This window comes from Microcaecilia unicolor, chromosome 3, assembly GCF_901765095.1.
Source record: "Microcaecilia unicolor chromosome 3, aMicUni1.1, whole genome shotgun sequence".
NCBI classification, from domain to species: domain Eukaryota; kingdom Metazoa; phylum Chordata; class Amphibia; order Gymnophiona; family Siphonopidae; genus Microcaecilia; species Microcaecilia unicolor.
Window position 1 is genome coordinate 164,183,795 of NC_044033.1, and position 24,803 is coordinate 164,208,597.

At 43.6% G+C, this 24,803-nt stretch overlaps 1 protein-coding gene across 1 annotated transcript in view; it reads left to right on the top strand.

Moving 5' to 3' along the window:
- The window catches only part of LAMA2 (laminin subunit alpha 2), a 1,107,608-nt gene that overhangs the window by 1,060,281 nt on the left and 22,524 nt on the right, over positions 1–24,803 (top strand). The window contains exon 60 of the mRNA XM_030196530.1: positions 8,170–8,282. Coding sequence (XP_030052390.1) covers positions 8,170–8,282 — 113 coding nt within the window. The remainder of the gene's footprint in view (positions 1–8,169; positions 8,283–24,803) is intronic.

Consider the following 24,803-nt stretch of genomic DNA (forward strand, 5'->3'; position numbering starts at 1 on the left):
AGTGGTCCACTGCTTATGGAGAAAGCTAATCAGCTAGCTGAAAGTCTTGGACTAACTGAATTCAAAGCCACTGTTGAATGGTTGGAAAGATGGAAGGAGAGGAATAACATAAAATTCAAGAAACAGCATGGTGAAAAACAAGACGCTGATGACTTTGGTGCTGAAAATTGGGTTGTTTCAGTTCTTCCTACCATCTTGAATGAGTTTACACCTCGTGACATTTTCAGTCCTGATAAAAATGGTATTTACTGGCGAGCGATTCCTGATGGAACACTTGCATTCAAACAAGCCGAAACTACAGGAAGTAAAACGTCGAAGGACCGACTGACGATCCTCCTTTGCTGCAATATGGATGGGAGTGAGAAGTTGGAACCACTCATCATTGGAAAGAGCAAACAGCCCCGTTGCTTCAAGAATGTTAAGCGACTTCCTGTGTCATATGAGACTAATGCAAATTCATAGATGACTGGGGAAATTTGGAAGCAGTGGCTAAAGAAGTTAGACTATAGAATGCGGGCACTAAAGCGTCAGATTTTGCTGCTTTGTGATAATTGTGCTGCACACAGTGATGATGTCAGGCTGTCTAACATCAAGGTGGTCTTCCTGCCACCAAACACTACCTCTCTGATCCAACCTATGGATCAGGACATAATAACCAATTTCAAACAACATTATCGGGCACTTGTGCTACGTCGTCTGATGAGTGTTATGGATGACCAGACTGGCAAAGATAAATGTGCTGTTGAACTGGCTCGTAATCTATCACTGTTGGATTCCCTACATATGCAGAAAGAAGCCTGGAATCATGTTACACAGGCAACCATTGTGAACTGCTACAAGCAGGCAAGCTTTGTTAGGGATGTGGAGAGGGACGAAACAGATGCAGCTGTTGCAAACACGTCAGATGAACAGGTTATTGACATCCCAGCCTGTGTTACTGAAGAGGAGTTTCATCACTACGTAGCTGTTGATTACGATCTACAAACAGCTGATGACAGCACTGATGTCGAGATATGCGCCTACACGCAGGCAATGGCTGATGATGAAACAGATGATGAAATGAGCAGCGAGGTACATGCTGACGAAATTCAACAACCTCCTGTCACTTTTGCAAGAGCGCTGGAGAGTCTCAACACCGTGCGGGCCTATCTGGAGGCCACTGGATGTCAGTGTTATGACAGTTTTTACCATCTGGCAGACGTAGTCTATGGAATTCACAGACGCAAGAGTGTACAGAGGACTATAACTGATTACTTTAAGTAAGCCTAACGTCAGTTAACGGAGACTGTATAACGTCAGTTAACGGAGTCTGTGTACTGTACGTATAATAAATAGTACTGTACATATATTTATCAGATGTCAAGCTTCTTTGGGTCACAACAGTTAAGTGCACGCTCCGGTTAACTGCATGTATTTCTTTGGTCCCAGACCCTTGCACTTAAGCAGATTGCACTGTATTGTTAACTTCTTTGATGGGCTCCCCCTTAGGCTGTATATCAAGTATCAATAAACTTGAAAACTTGTGACCCTGGGTATGTCACGTAACCCTCCATTGCCCCGGGTACAAAAACACTTAGATTGAGAACCCACTGGGGACAGAGAAAGTACCTGCATATGTAATCCACTTTGATTGTACCACAAAAAGGTGGTATATCAAATCCATGACCCTTTACCCTTTTATAGATAAGTTCAGCAGGAGATAAAAGCAAAAGAGTATAGAGCCTCATATCCAGACATAACTTTTTATTTTTTAATTATTAATTAATTATTTAATTTTATTTAATTACTGTTTGGTTTTTGTTTAGTTTAGTTTTTTTGGAGGGGAAAGGATTGAAGGGTTATATATTTCTAAGGTTAATATAGAATTTAGCTCGTTGGTTCACCAAATGAGCTGTTGAAGGAGGTTAAAAACTAGTTCAATCCGGATAGTCTTCAACTACTTTAGAATGCATTTACAGCCAGTCCTCAATTAGTTTTATGTGCACCATGGTAAAAGCTAAGTGTGGACTGGGCTTAGTTGAAGATAGGCAAGCATTGACAGACTTATCATCACACATTCTTGGTTTGGTTACCTTGTCCTTCCTGTTTTTCTTTGTTCATGACTGCAGGTTATAGCAAGCATATCGAGGTGTTTCACTGTGCATGCTGTTTGTATTGTCTGCTTTGTAACTATATATTCAAGCCTGAACATTTTTGTTGCAAGCCAAATACTAAAATGTTTCTTATTTAAAAACTGATTTTCTGTAGAGATCCTTTTATTTTTTATTTGTTTATTTTATTGACTGGGTCTTTTCCTAAGCGCAAGAGAGATTTCCTCTTTCAGAATGCATTTCTTGTCTTGTGATGAATCAAGGCTTCTTGAACAAACTTACTGGAAATGCACTGTGTGGTGACAGGATGATAAATCTCACTCTGTGTGTTAGTAAGAAAGTGCTTAGACAGAGACTACAATGCTACAATACAGTGTATCATTTGCTGGTAAGCAGAACACAAGAAGCTAAAGCTTCTGATTGCCAAATAATGAGGTCCTTTTACTAAGCTGCATTAAGCACTAACAGGTGCTTGTCACAGCAAAAACTGGCTTAACGCAAGGCATGCTGAGGCGTTCATGGTCATTTTTGGATGTGCACTTTACCCACACGGTAAAATATAACATTTAGGGGTCCTTTTACAAAACTGTGGCACAAGGGGGCCTGCACTGGCATCAGCGCGTGTTTTGATGTGCGCCGAGGCCCCCTTTTACCACAGTGGGTAAAAGGTAGGTCTTTCTTTTTTGAAGAAATGGCCATGCCACAAGTGAAGCACTTGCCACACAGGCATTTTGGGGGGAGGGGGGAGCACTTAACTGCCACCCATTGAGTTGGCAGTAAGGGGTCCTGTGTTAACCCAGTGGTAACCGGACAGCACACGGCACTGCCCGTTTACTTCCGGGTACACACTGGCGCTACAAAAATTGAAATATTTTTGCAGCGCCGGAATTGGCGCACACTGGGGGAGGGAACTACCACCAGACTGCTGTGGTAGCCCAGCGGTACTTCCATTTTAGCGAGCGGTAAGCCCACTTTGGGCTTACCGCCGCTTTGTAGAAGGACCCCTTATGTTGTAGTGCTGGGGTGGGTCTGGGAGAGAGAGTGGGCATGTTTTGTGCTGCTCAGCTACATTGCTAACCTATTAGCGCATACTTAGCGAGTGAGCCCTTACCGCCTACCTAATAGGTGGCAGTAGGAGCCCATGCGCTAATGGCAAAATTAGAGCATGGCCATTAATAATGAAAATGCAAAAATTGGCCAGTTTACTCGAGCAGTAAAAATGGTCTTAGTGCACGGAAATGGCTCGCATTAGGACGCACTAAGGCCACCTTTTACCACAGTTCGGTAAAAGGGCTCCAGTGTGTTTGGGCTTTGTGTGATATCACAAATGTCCTGCCATCTGCGCAGCGTCTGAAAATAATTTCTTTTTCATCACAGAACAGAAAAATTCTTTATGTATACATACAGTATCTGGCTCAAAATTATGAACAGGATCACCCAGATTAAGTCTAAATGTAGACCTTGAGCCACTAATCATTCATAAAATAGTTCTGCATTCTTCCAGATAGATTTGACGTGTTGTGTAGATTAATACAGGCTTTATGTTTAGACAGAGGAAAGGAGGTGTGCTGCATGCAAACTATCCCCCAAATTCTATAAATGGCATGTAATCGGGTACGCAGATCCGCACATAACATAATTAACTAATTGGCGATAAATGCTAATAATTAGCATTAACAAGCACTAATTGGCGCCAATTGGTTGTGCAACAAACTTATGCTAAACTTCTTTCATGTGCAAATGCAAGAGGGGCGTTAACATGGGAGGGGCATGAGCGTGTCAGGGGCTATTCTGACTATTCTTGTGCGCACTTTAGAGAATACTCGCATTTATGCACCCAGCTACCGCATTTAGGTGCCACCATTTTCGCCAGCCATACACACCCGGTGTGAGTGGTCATGCCTAGAGCTTGGTGCTTAACTGCAGATTTACACCAGTATTCTGTAACAGATTTGATGCTCAACTCAGCCATCATAGAATACTAGCTTTGTGCCAGTTTTTTTAGCACCTAACTTTTACTGCCACCCCCTCCCCACGTGCAAGGTTGTGAATAGAAAAGCAAACCTTCCACAAACAATCAATAATAAAAAAAAAGAGGAGTGGAAGATACCATGAAAAGGTCCCAGGATAGCCAGTGGCTCTGTTTTATCCTTGAAATCCAAGGTGTAGAGTGTACAAACAAGATGTATCCACAGTTTATTCTTCAGATGTAGTATAAAGGTACTTGTGACCTGGATTGGCCACTGTTGGAAACAGGATACTGGGCTTGATGGACCTTCAGTCTGTTCCACTATGGCAACACGTATCGTATGTTGTGTTTGAGATGTTTATGACCTGGACTTCTCAGTTCTGATTTGTATGTCTATTGTGCTTTCTAAAATCTCTCTCTAAGTTATGATAGACATCTATAAAATTGACGATTAACAAAATAGTAATTTGCAATTGCATAGCTTCTTTAATCAAAACAGATCCTAGCACACTTTATAGCTTAATATTTCAGAAACACGCATATAGCCAGTTGTGGTGTGAGGCGCCCGGCTTTTTATTTTTGATGCCTGAGCTGAAAAGCAATTTACAAAGGGAAGAGCAGGAAACAAAACAATTTTGTTACTATGGTTGCCCAGAGGAGAAGCTGAGCGGCATCACCAGTATGTACAGAGCATTTAAGTCAATGACCTTTAAAAATTATGTTTTAAAAATATTTAGGGGGCAACTAAGAGCAATGCATAAGATTTAAATGTGGGCTGTATTTATGAAAAGTTGAATGCAATTTTGGAAACAAGATGCTTTATTGATCTTTTGTTACAATGAGGAAGAGAGAATGTTGTGTTTTGATTTTACTGTCTGATGTGTCTGGACTCATTAGAAAAAGATTTCTATTGCTTATTGTTATCCAATTACATTTGGTTAAACTGAGGCACTTAGAGATAACTTGATTTGCCAACATTTTAACAGAATCAATAGCTGAACAGCACTCTGGAGGATATTCAGTTTTTTTATTATTATCATTCTTGTAGATAGCACTATGAGATTTATACAGCACTATTCAGAACTCATAACAAATAATATCTTCCCCATGAAGCTTATTGGTCAGTGCTAAGCAATTGAATATGCATGATATTCAGTGGTGTGCTGGTACATTTTTAACAACAGGCTCTATTTCCGCCCTGCAATTGTTTTTTTTGGGGGGGGGGGGCGCAGAGGTGGACTGGGGAGGCAAAGCATTACTCTCTCTCCTTCCCCCCTCATATCAGAGCTCCCATTAAACCATAAGACCCCCATTAAACAACAAATCTTTATAGCCCAAATCAAATGTCACATTCATAGCCTGAGAGAGAGAGAGAGAGAGATCATGGTGCATGATTAAAAGCTTTCACAAACTACTGCCCAGCTGTTCAGCTTTCACTTTGGAAGTTCTCTCCTGAGGCTTCTCATCCTAAGACCCATCCAAAAAATCTTTAGGGTCCAGACCTTCAGTTTGAGAACTCATTCCTGCCTGAGTAAACAGCTTGGATCAAAAAAACTAAAGGAGAACGTTGTCATGCTGAACTACAAATTCTGATAATGAAACAGTGATTGAATATTCACATAGCAACCACCCTGAGCAAACAGATTTCTTTTCCACTGAACATAGAAACATGATGGCAGGTAAAGTCCATATGACCCATCCAGTCTGCCCATTCTCTGTAACCCCTAACTCTTCCTTTTCCTAAGCGATCCCACATGCTTATCCCATGCCTTTTTAAATTCTGGAACAGTCCTCGACTCCACAACCTCCACCAGGAGGCCATTCCATGCCTCTACCACCCTTTCTGTGAAATAGTACTTCCTTAGATTACTCCTAAGCGTATTCCCTTTTAACTTCGTCATATGCTCCCTCATTCCAGAGCTCTTCTTACTGACTCTGGACAGTTCTGCTGAAGGAAACCCTTCCCTCTTTAATCAATGCCTTCTCTGTGAAATAGTAGTATTAAAAAAAAGGGCGAATGCATTTTTATAATATACCATTGCATTCTACAAAGCAAAAGGAGCAAGTTCCCATATGCCATCTTTTTTTCTTTTTGTAGGCACAGGAAAAAAAACAAGATTTTAAATGCTCCCAGGTTCCAATCTAATTCATGTTTAATGTGGGATAAAATGCCATAAATAAGTAAATAAATAGATAGATAGAAGCTCTGAATGTTGAGCACCTGATTCTCATAACATGATTTTAGTGGCCCTTTACCAGGAGAAAAAAAATCTCTGCACGAATATAACACGTGCTAGGGTGTCTCTATAACTAGCCCCTCCAAATGACACACTGATTACAATTTATAACAAGTTACTACTCTATCCGTTATTTTACTTCCTCTGTGTACATCCCTATGCACAAGCTGGCATGTTTGAAACAATAAAGAAAGACCTACCTATTCCAAACCTCCTATTTCCCCAGTCCCCCGAGCCGCAGGGTGCCGTCCCGGCACATACCTAAAGCCACCCTGGTGGTCTAGTGGATTCTTCAGGGCAGGAAACATCCCCAGTCTTTCCTGCCAGCTGCCGGCGCTGACCCTCTTGCTGCCGCATCTTCTTTAAAATGGCTGCCTAGACTTACAATGGCAGCAAGACTTCAGCAGAAGTCTCACTAGGCCACCGCTGGAAGTCTTGGCAGCCATTTTAAAGAGCGATGTGGCAGCAAGTGGGTCAGAGCCGGCAGCGGGCAGGAAAGACTGGGGATCTTTCCTGCCCCAAAGAATCCACTAGATCACCAGGGTGGCTTCAGACAGGTATGTGCCAGGGCCCTGCGGCTCGGGGGAGGAGAGGCAAACAGCCGGCTCGCAAAATCTGAAAAAAACTTAACTGGCTATTGCGAGCCAGCGTGAGCTGGCTCCAGCACACTACTGATGATATTGATTCACATGTAGTGGGGTTCCACTTTATGCAGATTTATACCATGCATATTAATTGTGTGAATCCTGAAAACCCAACTGGCTAGTTGTGCTTCCAAGACAGGGTTGAGAAGCACTGATCTAGTCAAGAAAAATATATTAGGAGAACAAGAGATCCAGGTTTTATATATTTGTGAGATAATAAAGACAGGAATCTAAACAGCAGACTGCACTCAGTGATCTGACAGCTTACCAAAGGGATAACTAATGTCCCTCATTTGGTCATTTCTAACTAGGTAATTATACTTGTCTACTGCATGCAGTATTATAATTCCTTGGCAAAAATCAGTGTTCATAGCTGGGTTTCTCATCTTTAGAAAGGTTCAAACTTAAAAAATAATTTGGCAAACAATTTGAAAAACTTAAGAAAAATTTGACTTTTTTTTTTTTCAAATTATTTGCCAAACCTTCATTTTGCTGGAAAATCTGAGCTACTGCATAGATCCTCAAATACTTTTCTAATTTTTTGTTTTGTATTTATTTTCAACTCACATCTAATCTAATCTAATCTAATTTGTTTCCTTATATTCTGCTAACTCCCAATTAAGAGTCCAATGCAGATTACAGAAAAAGAAGGCTGGTACATCACTACTACTACTACTCAACATCACAGTATTGATATATCTCTCTAATTCACAAATGACAGACAGCAGATGGGAGAGTTTGTGTAGGGTGGCCTAGTCTGTATGCTGATCATTCACTTAGATAACAATTGTGGCATTTGGAAAAAGAACATTACACCAGTACTAAAACCCATCTCCACCAGAGATCAGATGATGTAACATGTGTTTCATTCCCTGCTTTCTTATATTTATGGGTGCAAGCTAGTCAAGATAACACTAAGCCAGCCAGGTTTTCAGGATACCCACAATGAAAACTTGCATACAATAGAGGCAATATAAACAAATTTATCTCATGCATATTCATTGTGGATATCTTGGAAACCAGAATGGCTTGAGAAATCCTGTCCTAAATGAATGAAGGGGCAGAACTGTACACCTCTGCAGCATTTTGATACATGTAGACAGGAAATCTACATTTTCTAAAAATAAATTGGTTTTCTTGTTTAGGTGTGACAATAACCAGACATGAGTGGTGAAACATAGAAACGGAGAAAATGACGGCAGATAAATGTGAATGTTTTCTTTTTCCAGGGACCTTGTGTTGCTGAGATAGCACCTGTTGTTTTGAAAGGTGGCAAGCAGTTTGGTCTCTCCAGGCACAGCCATCTCGCAATTGCATTTGATGACACCAAAGTGAAAAATCGGTATGTGGGTTTCCAGGGAATCATAATGCTCCTCAGGGCTCTATTTGTTCTTTCTTTTTCTATCATAAGATCTTTCTTAACTGAAGCATGCATTTTAATTAAGGTACAACTTAAGACTGTGTAGGGGGAACTCATCAAGGTGCAGTAAAAATTCACCTTTTACTGCACCTTGATTCACTGCCAGATTCAGCAACCTGGAGGATCTCAGTACTGCAGGTTGCTGAATCCCATTTTAAAAGAATGATGCTGCATGTGAACTATCTTGCAGCGTTAGTCCCGTGGCCTGGGAGCATCAGGCCTCATAGCCATGGGCTGTTGCTCCCGGGCCAGCTTAGCAGGGTTTCCCCCACCTGACACTAACCCCCCTGGCAGTAGCCTCCCCCAAAGGCTTCATATCCTCCTTTGCAGTAGCCTCCCCAAGGCTTCATATCCCCCTTTGCTGTACCCTCACAGACTAAAGACCCACCTTTTCAATAGCCCCACCTAGGCTCAAGACCCCCTTCCCCCATCCCCTATAGGAGCTACCTTTAAAAGCAGTGGCGATCTAGAGGGGTATTCAGGCAGAAGCAAGGCCCAGTCGCTTCTGCCCAGTCTGATGCCTTCAGAAAAATGGTGCCCCAAGCAGTAGTCTTACGAGACTACTGCTAGAGGTCATGTTTCCTTATAAGGATGCTCCCATGCGGTGAAATAGCCCCAGCAAAAAGCTGAGATTATTTTATTATGATTTCAGAGCCCTAATGCAATTTACAGTGTATCACTGCAAGTTGCATTAGGGTATTTGCATACTAATGAGATGCAAAACATGCATTTACTTGACAACTTAAATATTGCCACAGTATTTGTAGTCAGGTTAGGGCTGTTTAAGTCAAAGACCAAATAGTACAACTTAAGGCCTTAACACAGCTTGATGAATTCCCTCCTGAGTCCCCTTGGGCAGGGTAGTAACTTGTGTACCTCATTCAAGGACAGTAAATGCCTCTTCTTAGGGTATTTTTCTGCTGCTCCATGTAGGGTATTAAGTATCATAAAACAAATGCATCCAAGTGAAATTACTGCATTATTGTAAAAGATTACTAATTTTATTGATTATTTGATTTTGACTTGATTTACCGCAGAGTTCCAAAATGTATGTCTTTTATGCGATGTACATACAAAAAGCAAAGGAAATTTTTAAAAGAAAAAAAAAACAGAGGAGTAGATGAGAAAAAAAAGAGAAGATGGAGAGGAAAGGAGTAAATGACAAGAGAAAAGAAATTAAGTGGGGAGAGAAGTAGAGGTCCATGTAAACACGGTGTCATCTCAGTTCTATTCCAACCTAATAGTATTTGGACTGTCAGATGAGCCAGTTCCTAGGTGATGTGAGTAGGTTTTGTGAGGACTTATATTTTGGTGTCCTCAGAGAACACCAATAAGCGGTAACCACCTTTTTTTTTCCAAGGACAAGCAGAATATGATGAAAGTTCCTAGCTACAGATTGCCTTTAACAAAAAGAAGGGAAAATTGATTTTACAAAAACAACAGAAAAACAAGAATGCCAATGAGCAACAACTTGTTTATGTTAGAAACAGCCCTTTTTCATCCTTTGCCTTATTTATGATGAAGACAAACTGAAAAGAAGGATGAAGGGACATATGATGATTGGAGGTGGGTTCTAAATCTTAAGGAGTTTTCTCACATTCGACATATCAAACCAACCTCACATCAAGAATCCTATTCCAGACAATAAAAGATGTGAATGTGTGGACAGAAGTCCAAATTGCAGCTTTGCAGATCTCCTCCAAAGAGGTTGACTTCAGGTGGGCTACTTATACCACCTTGGCTTTGACATCAGCCTTGATACATCCCTCCAGGGTCAAGGAAATAGAAGCAAAGAAAAATGAAGGCAGATAAAGACTATATGGCCCTTCCAGTCTGCCCATTCATACCATCTACTCTCCCTTTCAGTCCTTTAGAGATCCTATGTACTTGTCCCAAGCTTTCTTGAATTCAGATACACCACCTCCACTGGGAGGCCATTCCATGAATTCTCCACCCTTTCAGTGAAGAAGTATTTCCTCAAGTTACTTCTGAGTCCATCCTCTTTCACCTTCATTCTATTCCCCCTCATTCCAGAGCTTCATTTCAACTGAAAGAGACTCGCCTCCTGTGCATTTATACCAAATAAGTATTTAAACATCTCTATCATATCTCCCCTCTCCCACGTTTTCTCCAAAGTATATATATTGAGATCTATAATTATACATATTGAGATCAGTTCCTATATGCTTTAAGACGAAGACCATTGATCATTTTAGTAGCTGCCCTCTGGATCAACTCCATCCTGTTTATATATTTTTGAAGGTGTGTTCTCCAGAATTGTATACATACCCTAAATACAACTTGCTAACAAGCTGGATAGTGTGACCCTAACCATAGCAGTTCTGGGTTTGCGGGAAACAAAGTAACAAAATGCTGGATAGATTTTCCAAGGGCGTCAGTCTACATGAAGTAAAAAGCTAGGGCTATTTTAGAATTTACTGCATGCAAGGCACATTTACCATTATGCGCATATGCCTTGGTGAAAATGTTGGAAGTCTGACCCTACCTTAGGATGGATAGGTGTACAGAATCACCCTATAGTTAAAAAATTTCATGTAAAGTGGATTAGTCACTGAGGGCCCCTTTTACAAAGCAGCGGTAAGCCCAAATGCGGGATTAACACTCGCTAAAAAGAAAGTACCATTGGGCTACCATAGCAGCCTGGCGGTATTTCTCAACCCCAGCGCACCATCATATCTGGCATTACAAAAATATATGTATTTTCATAGCGCCAGTGTGTACCCAGTGGTAATCTACCAGATTAGCACTTCTATGGGTAGCGGTAAGGGCTCTCCCCTGAAATGGTTGTGCTGCAATGGCCATTTCTTTAAAAAAAAAAAAAGACCTACCTTTTACCAGGTGCAATCAATGGGGGCCTTGGCACACGTCATAAACAAGCGTCGGCACCAGCACAGGCCCCCTTTTGCCGCAGCTCGGTGAAAAAAGGGCCCTAAATTCACTGACTCAGATTACTGAGTTGACTGCCTCATTCTAGATCAGGTACTTCAGGTCATGACAACAGCTGCTAAAAGGGAGCTTTTGTCAGTTGACGGGAACTTTTTTCAGTTGAAGCATTACCATGCTGAAGCCCTAATGGCACATTAGGAGGCATAAGGAGAGGCATCAAATAAAGCATGTCCCACATGCATCTAATAACTAGAAGCTGTAGAGAGATAGCTGAACCCTAACAGATTTGGTTTTGAGGCCTGATTTTAAGAGATGTAGAAGGTATTCAACCAGTTTGTTGGTGGGACAGAAAAAGTGTTTTAGGGCTTTTCTTTTGCACCAAACAGTAGACGTCTTCCACTTAAAACCATAGCATCTTCTAGGGTAGTCTCTTTTAAAAGTCAAAAGGATTTGAGGTATTTTCAGGTGGATTCATGGAACCTAATGTTGGGATGTAACCTTTTTCCCAATTCTGCCTGATTAAGTTTGAAGTCCTCAACCAGATCGATTCCCTGATGGATAACTCCCAGAAGAGTTGCTATGAGAATCACAGTTCCTTGATCTCTTCTGAGTTTTAGCAGAGTTCTTACTACCAGAGATAGTGGAGGATATGCATACAAAAAAATCTTAGTCTTTCAATTCTTTCCTAAGATTATATTACTGTTCTATATGAAGTGTTAAAAAGATCAGCCCCCCAGTCTAGGAGGAAACATTTGAGAATAGTCTTCTGTGAGTCCCTATCCTGGAACAGAATTGACACAAACAAATCCACCACTAGAGTACCCCACATGTGAAATATCTGGCTTGCTACTCTCTTGTTGAGGGACCAGTTATGTGGGCGTAAGACTTGACTCAGCTTGTCTACTGGACTGTTGTCTTTACTATCCAGGTAAAGCAAACAACATTTAGGTGGTATAAACTGTGCTATGGTTCTGCCTTTTTTTTTTAAACATATATTCTAGATCCAAAGAAACCTTTCCCACTGCAAGAGGTGTAGAGCAGAGTTTGGACCTTTCCCAGTAAAACTCAACATATAAAAATAAAAATTCTGATTCTGGTATCATCTCATTAACAGCAACATAACTTTTATCCAGCACAAAACTTCACAAAATTCACTCAGGAACTATACAGCAAATCTATTGTATCATAACAAAACTCACATAACATAGTGTACCCAGAAGAACAGCACCATAGATATTGCAGTGGACTCTAAAACATCAGTATACCTATTTTGAAACTGAACAAGTTTGATTACTTCTGATTCTTACATAGAAACTCCATTATGCCAAAAAAATAGGTTTGGTCACACACAAAACATAGATAAACCCTCACCAAGTACAGAATATGTGACCACAAACTAAAAATAGAAATATGTAGACACACATTTAGCTGAACCTCTAGAAGCTACACTGCATGTCATAGAACGTCAGAAAATGGAAAGACATGGAGCTCCTCTTGAATGATGCTAAATATAAAGACAACAAATGTAAATAACTGACACATTCCAATCACTAAATTTAATTTTAATTTATTATTTTATTTTTCTAATCTGATTGCTGCTTTCCTCTTTCTCTTAACTCTTTTTCCAGAATCTGCAGTCCATCTGACACTTCTTCTCTCCTTTCTTATGTTCTTCACTTCCTCTCATATGTCCATCCCTAAAATGCTCTTTACAGTTCAGCTTGCTTCAATTTAATTTTTTTACTTCACTATTCACTCAGATTTCACTCCTCCTTCATACCATCTAGTCCTCAATCTTCCTCTTTTACTCCATCCACCTACAGCTTTTCATCTTTTCCCTCATCCCAGCTCATATTCCCCATCTAATTCTCTTTCCCCAGTCTTTCAGTAACTCTATCCTTTCTTCTCCCTTGTATCCATCTCAACCCTCTCCTCCCCATCCAGTTTCTCTCTGCTTTCTCTCTACCCCCCTCTTTTGCACTGTCCCACTATCCAATACCCCCTCTCTCACACCCTATCCTCCCATGCACATCACCCCTTCTCCTTCTCTCTCTCTATCCCCCTGTGTCTAGCATATTCACACTCTCTCTCTCTCTCTCTCTTTTTCTTTCTTTGTTTCCTCATGTCCAGCATCTGTCCTCCATCTCCCTATGACCCCAGTCTCTAGCATCTTGTCTCTGTCTCCTTGTTTTCAGCTCCCATCTATCCAGCATCTGGATCACATTTTCCTATGCCCCCCCCCCCTCAATGTCTTACAGCTACCCTCCATCTCCCTATATATCTCCATCTCGCTGTGCTCTCTTGTGTCCAATATCTCCCCTCTATCTTCCTATGTTTCCCTCCCATGCCCAACATCTCCTTTCTACCTCCCTATTTCTCCCTCCATGTCCAGCTTGTCCCTTCTGGCTCCCCATTTTTCTCCTATGTCCAAAGTCTCCCTTCAATCTCCTTCTGCCCTCCTTGTCCAACATCTACTTTCCACTTCCCTATGCCTCTGTGTCCAGCATCTCCCTTGCAGCTCCCTCTTATGTCCAGCATCTTCTGCCTCTTCCCTCCCCTGCTAAGTGGTCCTGTATTGCCTCTTCACCTCCCTGGTCCTGAATTTTTCCTTCAACCCTCTTACCCTTCTCACCATAGCAGTGACAAAAGAAACAATAAGCATGATGCCTTGGAGACTCCGGCATACTTCCCCCTGGTGGTCCTGTCCCCTTTGAAATATACCTTTTGTTTCAGAGGTGGCAGGCCTTTCCAGAGAATGTGGGAGCATCAGGGTCTTGGAAGCACATTGGAGTCTCAGAGGGCCCGCCCCCACACTTATTGTTTCTTTAACTGCTGCTGTGGCTACAGACCTGGGGTAGTGCAGCAGCAAGCACAGAGATTAAAACAGGGATGGGGAACATGTAGAGGAGATGCTACCGTTGCCTTTTCTGCTGCTAACCAGGCATGAAGTGAGGCAGCTGTAGCAGGGATGTTTTGTGGGTACTTGCTGGTGGCCCTAACATTTGCCACCTGAAGCCTTTGCCTCCTATGTCTAATGGAAGAGCTACCCCTTAGGAGTAATATCAATACCTAGCCTCCGTTGGATGTGCCGCATTGGAATCCTTCAACTTATTCAGGTGGGACTTTGTCACTGGACAGTGCCTAGGGATGTGTACAAGCAAAAAGCTGTCATGTTGATTTTGCTTTATTTGGTCAATTTTTACAACATTTGGATGTTTTTTCAATTTGTTTCATACATTCTTATTAATAAAAAGAATCTAACATGCGCAAATTGACTTTACAATGTATTAAATTGATTTAGTGTGCACTAAATGTTTTAAGATATTCTAATGAACCAAAAGTATACTAACAAATGCACAACCTTAATGGTTCCAATGGCTTCTATGATTCTTAAACTTAAAGGTGACCAAAGTCCTCTCAATATTGATACATCCTGACATCTGAGGCAGCTCCTGAGTCTGTGTGTTGATTTCTCTGGTGCAAATACACTTGGATCCAGGGCCGCCGAGGGGGGGCAGGGGGGACAAAATTCCACGGGCCCGGGCCTCCAAGGGGGGCCCTGCGCCGCAGTCCCCTCCACCCGCCCCCCTCCATCCACCACCGGGCCCCCCTGAATTAAAATCATAGTGCCTCACCTTGACATCGCTCTGTGTGAAAGAAACACACTTAAAAATTTACTTAAGTAAAAGTAAAAAAGTTGTTGCCTAATATAATATTTTTTGAATAAAATGTAAATGTACCATAACTACAATGAATATACCTATTGTTAACGTTTTATCCCAACTTTATTGCTCTACAATTCACTCCACTTTGCTTTTAGTAAAACTAAATTTTGAAAATGACTGTCACTCATGCAAATGCGCTTGTGAGTGATTATTAAACCAGCACAGCTAAAAAGGTGTTCAACAATTGTATTGGCAGGAAGTGGATTGTTCAATCTGATCAAACGTTCCTTCAAATCAGGTCAGGCTGCAATATTACTAATGTCTTTTGACTGGGTCTGCAGATATTGATTAAGGGAATCTCTATCTGAAACACTTGACTTTTGTACAGCGAAGAATACTTAATCATCATCATTGTCATTATCACCTACATCTTCTTCATCCTGTCTAATTATAGAGGCGGCTTTCACAAAGTTGGAATCATTGTTGTTGTTCTAATAATGTTTTTGTCTGATGGCAAACTCTGTTTGAACATCTTTGAGAACTGATGCAAGACTGCTCTTATGTTCTTATGATCTTACATTGCTATGCACCCATCCTTACTCACTTGTCTCCTCTTACTGTCCCTCTTTCTGCACATCTGCTTGCACTCTCCTCTTTGTGCCTCCTTTTTCATGTCACTGCAGCAGAGGAAGAAAGCCTTCCCCACCTCTGGCTGATGATTGGCTCATTCTGATGGCCAAGACCATCCTTTCTTCTGACGTAAACTGCTTCTGCTCCTACTTAAATACTGTTCTATCCCCCTCCTAGCCTTGCCCCCCCTTACTCTCCAATTGGTTAAGGAATAGATTGGTTACCTGGCCTCAACCAATCATTACTTTAAAAATATCAGTTACATAGGTTCCAGACATCCTAAACTGACCTGTGACCTGGGGCCCCTTACACCAGACATTTGGTCTCCAGAACTCTTGCATGTTCATTATGATTGATTTCTCATCTATAGCTTAAACTGGGTTCCCTTAGAGACCAAGAGGCCCAATCTAACATTGGTTATTCTCATATTCCTAGTCAGCTTCATACTACCTGCTAGCTGAACTCTGGCATTCATTAAAGAGGTCAAAAGCCAACCTTACTTAATGGCATTCAGGACCATTTCTACATTTACCTACAATTAATCAAGGAGAAGAGAGCTGACTAGTCCTGACCTCGTTCACCTATCAGCTTATACATTGAACCAGCCAGAACTGCAGATAAGTCAAAACACATGTTTGACCTCTTCACTGCAGTCCTTGCTTAGAAAATACAGCAGAGAGTAACATTAGATTTAAAAAGGTATTCTACATTTAACTACACAGAGTAAACATATTAATTTACACAGAATACAGCATATTCTAAATATCAAAAACTTGTAAATACTAATCTATTGCCTCTCTCTCTAAATAGTATTTTCTTCTAAGCATTTTAAACTAATCCTAAACAAACTGCCTGCAATATGCCGGCTCATAATAGAATACATATGTGTTTGCTTAGCAATCCATCAATCACAAGGGTCTTTCTGACCTTTTTAACCCAGCCCGGCAAACGCTAGACTTCTAGTAATTAATTCCAGCCTGCATTCCTTTATCTTGCTTGCAAGGTAAAAAGCTAGAATTCAAACACCACTTTTAAACCCCAGATTTTAACAGAATTAACCCTTAATATGATTTCTCAGAATTATTCTTTGCCCATGGCTGCCTCATTCCCCCCTTTGAGACTAAAATCAGCTTATGCAGAGATAAGTCTCACAACTCAAACTCTGGAGATTATAGTGATCCTAACTAGGAATAGACTTATGAACCACCATTACCCTACTTGTTAAGGTCCGACGGCATACTGCCGAAGCACATGAGGCCAGGAAACAAAACAACAACCCTGCTAAAACTAAGACTATTAGGGAAATGAACAAGGGACGTATCCAGGAGGTCAATGACCACCACCAGGAGGTAAGGTCTAATCCTCCTCGGTAATCCTCCACATTGAGGCTAGCCAACTGTAGGACTTTATCCATGGCATGCCTAACTACATGCGTCCTATTTATGACAATAGTACAGCACTCTGAAGAATTTAACACTGTGCAGAGACCACCCTGGGCTGCAAAGAGATAGTCAAGGCCCATACGATTATACCGAGAAACTATACTTAATTCATTAATTTGATCCTGCAATGCATTGACTACCACGTTCAGCTCATGAACTAAAACATGAAGTAGGGACTGAAGTCTCCGGGTAGCCATACCTAGTTCAGTAATACCCGCTACCGGGCCTCCAATTGGAATCCAGGCCGTGGCAGAAAGGGCTACAAGTCTCTTTTTAGTCAGAGGATAAGTAGAATTGATATACTGGAGGGCTAATTCAATCGCCTCATCCTCTGTGGCAACGGAGGAGGGTAAGGACAAAGCCTCTCGCTTAGAACGGTGCGGGGATAGTGGCTTAAGAGGAATAACTTTAGGAAAATAATTCAAGGTTACCAATACACAAAAATCATATGTGGAGGGAAGAATCATGTGGAGGACATTATCACAGAGCCAGTAATGACCAAGGAGAGGGTGAGGAAACTTCCCAATAAATGTTGGCTCAGGCTGGACAGGGTACTTAGGGTGCCCATAATGCGAGCCCCTATCCCAGGGGGAACGAAGACGAAATGGAGACTTTGCACACCATAGGCGCCAATCCCCAATTGTGACAGGCTGCTCATTTGTTAGTAACTCTTCATACCCCGGGGACTTATGAAAATAGAAAATAAGCTTGGACACTATAGTCTTCTCAGTGGTACGCTTAGGAGCCAGATAATCACCTGGGTCATAATCTGCAGGTACGGTAGCAGGGCACATAGGAGTACCTGGAGAAACTACCCACACAGATTCTCCTTTTTCTGGGAGAACATTAGTATAGTTACAGGGAATGGGAAGAACAGTTGAGATGCTTCTTGTTAAACAAAACACTCCAGAAGCTGGATAGGGAGACGTAAAAACTGGCCTTAGAGAAGAGTCAGAGGGGGAAGTAGCATTATAAAAGGACCACCAAGTATAATCCTGGCTCCAAGGACCTGAACTCGAAAAATAGGGAGGTATAAGAGCTGGGAGTTGCACAGGAACAGGAACAGCTGGGACATCTGTGGTATAAGGAGAAAATCGGGAACACACAATACAAGGGGAAGTAATCTTTGCCTGGCTAATTAGTTCCTGGACAGAGTGTAACCAAAGGTTGGAGCGAGTTGGGGTATTAGGAACAAGGAGGCAAGGAGTAGAAAACAACAAAAGCATCCAAACTACTAACATTTTCTTTCTTCCTAATCTAAAACAAATACAGCAAACTAATTAAGCAATAATATTTCAACAGTCTGTGCTAATCACAGATTACTCTCATATAGTGTTCTCAGTCTTTGAGTTCTTATACCAGTTGGGATAGACCCTCAACTGACAAGGATCAAGCTTTCAAATTCCAAGAAAGCCAGAATCTGGGCAAGAAAGAGTCTCAGTGTGAAGCCGAAGTTCAGCCGCTCCTGCAGTATGCAGTTGACCCTTCTTTTCAGCTAGTAGATTCTTTGGTTCGGGTCAAGCGCAACTTCAATGGCTCCGCTGGATCACTTTCTGCTCTCCACTGTCTAGGCTCCGTCTGATCCGTGCTGGGCTCAGTCTGATCAGCAGACTTAATTCGAGACCAATGGACCCATGGAGTAATCCCTGCGACCTTCACAGCTGTAGGGGTAGAAAGCAAAACAGTAAAAGGTCCTTTCCATCGGGGCCCCAGAGGCTGAAGCCTCCAATCTTTCACCCAAACTCTATCCCCTGGCAGGAAGGAATGTACCTGAGCCTGGAAGGGGACAGGGTTTATTTCTCTCACATAAGACTGAAGCTCAGAAATTATCTTACCCAGGAGGGCTACCTGCTCCTGCACCTGGGCAGACCCTAAAATCCCTATGTCTCCCTTAATTCCCTGTAAAATGGCTGGGGGCTTCCCATACACAATTTCAAAGGGAGAGAGGGCTGTTCCTTTAGTTGGGGTGCATCGGAGGCGAAAGAGGGCTAGTGGCAATGCCTGTGGCCATTTCAATTGGGTTTCCTGACAAATCTTTGCTAGGCTATTTTTCAAGGTTCTGTTTGCTCGCTCAACCTGCCCTGAACTCTGGGGACGATAGGCACAATGCAATTTCCAGGTAATGCGCAATGCGCGGGACAGGGCCTGAAGTGTAGCTTCAACAAAGGCGGGACCATTATCTGAACCTATGGCAAGGGGCAATCCATACCTGGGGATGACATCCCTAAGGAGAGCTCGAGCTACTTCTGTGGCTTTCTCAGTGACTGTAGGATATGCTTCCACCCACCCAGAGAAGGTACAGACCATGACCAAGAGATATCGGAGCCTACCGCTCCTGGGAATTTCTGTGAAGTCTATAACTAGGGACTCAAAGGGTGTTAGTCCTCTAGACTGAACTCCTGGTGGAATACGGGGTCCCTGACGAGCATTATTCTGGGCACAGAGAGTACATCGGGCAGAGGCAGTGGCAACCAGACTATCCAATCCTTCCAGCACCACTACTCGATTGAGTAGACGGGCTAGTGCTGTTTTCCCTAAGTGTGATAGGTCATGAGCTTGAGACACTACAGGCCAAGCTAGGTGGCGTGGCACCAGAACTCTGGTATCAGGGAGATGTAACCAGCCATCAGGTCTCCTTACTGCACCTTCCTCTTGAGCCCATCTCTCTTCCATTTGGGTATACATAGGTGTCCATTCTTGCAATCGAATTTGGAACAGGGGAGTCACAGTACTTGCTGGGGGTCCTCGAGCAGCTTCCTTGGCCACCCGATCAGCATGGCGATTCCCTTGGGCCACTGGAGTATCTATTCTTTGGTGTCCCCTACAGTGAATGACAGCTACCTTCTTGGGGGCCCAAACAGCCTCTAGCAGCTGAAGTATTTCAGGTCCATACTTAACAGGTTGGCCTGCAGCATTTATGAGTCCCTTTTCCTTATACAAAGCTCCATGAGCATGTAGGGTTGTGAAGGCATACTTAGAATCAGTATAAATGTTGGTTACCAGTCCTGCTGCTAGCTCCAGAGCTCGTATGAGGGCCACAAGTTCTGCTTTCTGGGCTGGAGTTCCTTGGGGCAGGGCTCTTGCTTCTATCACCTTGTCCTCTGTCACCACAGCATAGCCTGCCAGTCGCTTAGAGTTCTCCACATAACTGCTTCCATCTGTGAAATAAATTACATCTGGGTCCCTCCAAGGCACATCTTTAAGATCTGGTCGACTGGAGTACACTTCATCCATAGTTTGGATACAATCATGATCCGGTGGTCCCTCAGATGCTGGCAAAAGAGTAGCAGGATTGAATGTAGCCACTGTTTCCAGGTGTATCCGTGGATTCTCACACAAACTGGCTTGGTACTTAACCATACGGTTATTTGTAAACCAGTGGTTACCCTTATACTCCATGAGGGTGAGAACTGCATGGGGGACTTTAACAACCAGTTCTTGCCCCAAGGTCAACTTATCAGCTTCCTGGACCAGTAAGACTGTTGCTGCAATGGCCCTCATGCAGGCTGGCCATCCTTTAGCCACTCCATCCAGCTGTTTAGACAGGTATGCAACAGGCCTCTGCCAGGATCCCATCATCTGGGTCAGCACACCCAGAGCAACCCCCTGTCGCTCGTGGACATACAATGAGAAAGGTTTCTCCACATCAGGAAGGCCTAACGCAGGGGCTTGGAGTAGGGCTTTCTTTATAGCAATGAAGGATTGTTGAGCTGTAGGTCCCCATTCAAATGGTTCCTTTTCACCCCCCTTTGTGGCTTGGTAAAGGGGTTTCGCCATCAATGCAAAATTTGGAATCCAAATTCTGCAGAATCCGGCTGCTCCCAGAAATTCCCTAACTTCTCTTCTGGACTTGGGTTGGGGAATTGCAGCAACTGCTTGCTTCCTACTAGCATCCAGTCTCCGACTTCCCTGGGAAATACAGAAGCCCAGATACTTCACTTCTGACTGACAAAGTTGGGCCTTTGAGCGTGAGACCTTATAGCCTGCATCCAAGAGTAGCTCCAGCAATTCTCTAGTAGCCTCAAAACACTCTTCCTGGGTCACTGCTGCAATCAGGAGGTCATCTACATACTGGAGTAAAACTCGCCTGGAAGGCTCAGATTTAAAAGTCTTAAGGTCTTGCCCTAGGGCTGTCCCAAAAATAGTGGGGGAATTCTTGAACCCCTGTGGCAGGCGGGTCCATGTATACTGAAGCTTCCTTCCTGTTACTGGGTTTTCCCATTGAAAGGCAAAAAGCAATTGACTGGCGGGGGCCACCCAAATACAAAAGAAGGCATCTTTTAGGTCTAGTGTCGTGAAATGGGTAGCTCCAGAAGGTATCAATCCTAGCAGGACATATGGATTAGGCACTACAGGGTGTAATGAGATAGTGGATTTGTTGACCACTCGTAAGTCTTGGACTGGCCGGTAGTCCTCAGTCCCTGGCTTCTGAACTGGCAATAGTGGCGTATTCCATGGAGACTGGCAAGGACGAATAATTCCATGGGATAACAAACGATTCAGATGTGCTTGAATCCCTTCCAGAGCCTTTCTGGGAATTGGGTATTGACGAAGATGGATTGGCCGGGCACTTGGAAGTAAATCTACATGTACAGGAGGAATATTTCGGGCCAACCCTGGGGGATTATCTTCTGCCCATACCCCACTGACCTGAAAGCTGTCTGCCAGGGGTAGGTCAACTTGGCCATGCGACTGATGCAGCCGCCATTCTTCTTCAAGAGGGCAGCAGAAACTCAATATACCCTTAGGGCTGGATGCTGGGGGCCGAAAGGAGACTGAAGTCTGGCCATCAGAATCAAAGGAAATTTGGGCCCTAAGCTTGGACAGCAGGTCTCGGCCTAACAAAGGGATTGGACAGTCTGGCATATACAGGAATTCATGAGTGACTGTGTGTGAGCCTAATTGGCATCTACGGGTTGTCAGGAAGGGCCTCCGGTTCTGCACCCCCGTGGCACCCACCACTCGGACAGTTTTTCCAGACACAGGCGCTAATCGCTCCGTTACAACAGAATGTTCAGCTCCTGTATCAATCATGAATGGAATTGAGCGGCTCCCTATAGTTAACTTGACCATAGGTTCCTGGGAGCCCAGTTTGTAGGAACCCGGTCTGTCCTATTCGTCCCATTCTGCCATCTCAGCTATCCCGATGATGTCAGATTCAGGAGGCTCATATCTTCCCTCTCGAACTCGGCCTCGGCTTCCTCGATCTCCTGGTCCCCTTCTCAGTCCCTGGCGCCTCTGGGGGCATTCATCTTTCCAGTGCCCTCTTTCCTTACAATAGGCACACTGATCCCTCTCCAATCTTGGTCTGGGATTCTCCCCCCTTGGCCGGGATTGATTGAAGGAATCTCGGGGCCTAGCTGGTGGTCCGGGGTCCCACTTTGGCTTCCCATTAGCTAGAGGTCGACCTCGATTAAGGGTGGAATTAGTAATGGCTGCCGCTAAAAGGTCGGCCTTCTTCTGCATCTTCCGGTCAGCCTCTCGGCGCACCTCCTGATCTCTATTAATGAAAACCTTGGTTGCGATCTCAATTAGCTGGGTGGTATTCATCCCTGCGAATCCCTCCTGACGCTGCAACTTCTTCCGGATATCTGGCATACTCTGGGCCACCAATGCGCTATTCACCATTCTCTGGTTTTCTTGGGCTTCAGGGTCAAATGGGGTGTATGTTCTGTAGGCTTCAATTAGTCGCTCTAGAAAGGCCCCAGGGGATTCAGTTGCCCCTTGGAGAATTTCAGAGACCTTTGCCAGATTAATGGGCCTCTTTATGCCTTTCCTCATACCTTCCAGCAAGTCCCGGCAATAGCCAGACAACAGTTCATAGTGCTGCCCATCATTTGGATCCCAATCTGGAGCTGCGCGAGGAAACCGAGCTCTAACCCATCCCTCTGGGTCCTGTGTCCCCCCGGGGACACGCTCTCGCGTGATGGCCTCAGCATTTTGCAAAATCTTCCGCCTCTCCTCAGTTGTGAAGAGGGTCAGGAGAAGTTGTTGACAATCAGTCCAGGTTGGGTTATGGGTGGCCATAATGCTAGTCACTAGGTCCACCACTGCCTGAGGCTTTTCAGTATAAGAGGGGTAATGCGTCTTCCAATTCAGGAGATCGGTGGTTGTGAAGGGTACATACTGATAGGCCTGTGCCTGTATAACCTGACCCTCATTATTAGGATCCGGTCGAGTGATGGTTACCTGTCGGAGTGGCAGAACTCTCGAGGAGGTGGGAATGGAACCTGAGGTAGAGCTAGGAGCTACCCTCCTATCATGCTCAAAAGTAATTGCAGCGGGTCTAACCCATTCAGTGGAGGTAGGTTGAACCCCTGAGGGATGGGGAGGGGTACTCATAGACTGAGAGGTGGTCACAGGTGATTCAGTCCATTGAAAGGGATGCCGGGCCCCTAATGAATGGGTAGGGGTATTAGAGGGAGAGGCTGGGCTGTCAGGAGTTGAGGAGTCAGGGAGTGGAACCCAAAGCGGGTCTTCAGAGGTTAACAGGAGAGGATGTGGCACAGAAGGGTAGAGACTGGGTGAAAAGTCCAACCTAGGGTGTGGCAGGTGTGGCACAGGAGGGGAAGAACTATCCGGAGAAGCCTGTGCTGGAGAGGCTTGGGCTGGGCGGCGTGGATCTCTAGGGGTGGCACGGAACCCCAACAATGGGCCATAAGGTGGTGGCTCAAGGTCTGAGGGGTCATCAGAGAGTATGGGTTTCTCGGACAGGGTAGGGGCGGAAGCCACCGATTGGGTGGTAGGCTTCCTGGGGCTCTTTCCCTCTTCTAGTTTAGATTTTCTAATCTTTCTTTGAACACGACCTAACATGAATTTTACTGGGGATCCCATATAAGTTTTTAACCACGAGGGAGGGTCAGTCACAAGGCTGTCCCAGGAATCTATATAAGGGAGTTGTTCAGAATATTCTGGTTCTCCTACAACTATGCTGTAGACCTTCCGGATTACTTCAATATCTAAGCTGCCACTAGGGGGCCACCCCACTCCCATAGATGGCCACTCAACTTCACACAAGGTTCTTAAAGTACTTGAGCTTAAAGTCTGTCCATAGTCATTAATTAAAAATCCTTTTTTGAAGTTCTTAAGCATACAATCTAGGGGGGTAGCAATTTGTCTAGATGATGTCCCACCCATAATGCTTACAGTTACAACACACAAAAGGGAGGGAGTTTTTCGATTTGCGGTAAGGGGTCCCCACTCTTTTAACATTCACGCATCACACATTCCATACAGAAAATCCCACCCAACAATTTCAAATTTCTCAGATACAGATAAGCTCAAGCGGTTTCGCTTCTAATCTCCACTAGACTAGAAGGTACTAGGGCCTTCGCTGAGAGTTGATCAGGCTCTCCTTCCTCAATTTTTGAGGGGCTGATTTACAATTTTCTAGCTATAATTACAATACAAAATACAGAATACATACCCGGCGAATGTTCTCCAGTCAGTTGGGTGCTGGGATTAATGCAGGATTCATCCCACCGCTGCCACCAAGAATTGTTGCAGGAATTGAGATAGGAATTTGTGATACTTCAGGAGTCAGACAGCACACACCAGAATGAGGGAGAAATCTTCTTTATTTGCCAGCAAACAAAGCAGGACATCAGTTCTAGCTCTCTCTTCTCTCTCTCTCTCTCAGCTCTCTGGATGTTATGGCTTTTGTCTGTCCTCTTCAGCTCTCTTCTCTTCTGTCTGTTCCTTCTGCTCTCTTTCTCTCCTGTTGTCTTCCAGCTTTCTTTCAGCTCTCCTTCCTTTCTTCTGACGTAAACTGCTTCTGCTCCTACTTAAATACTGTTCTA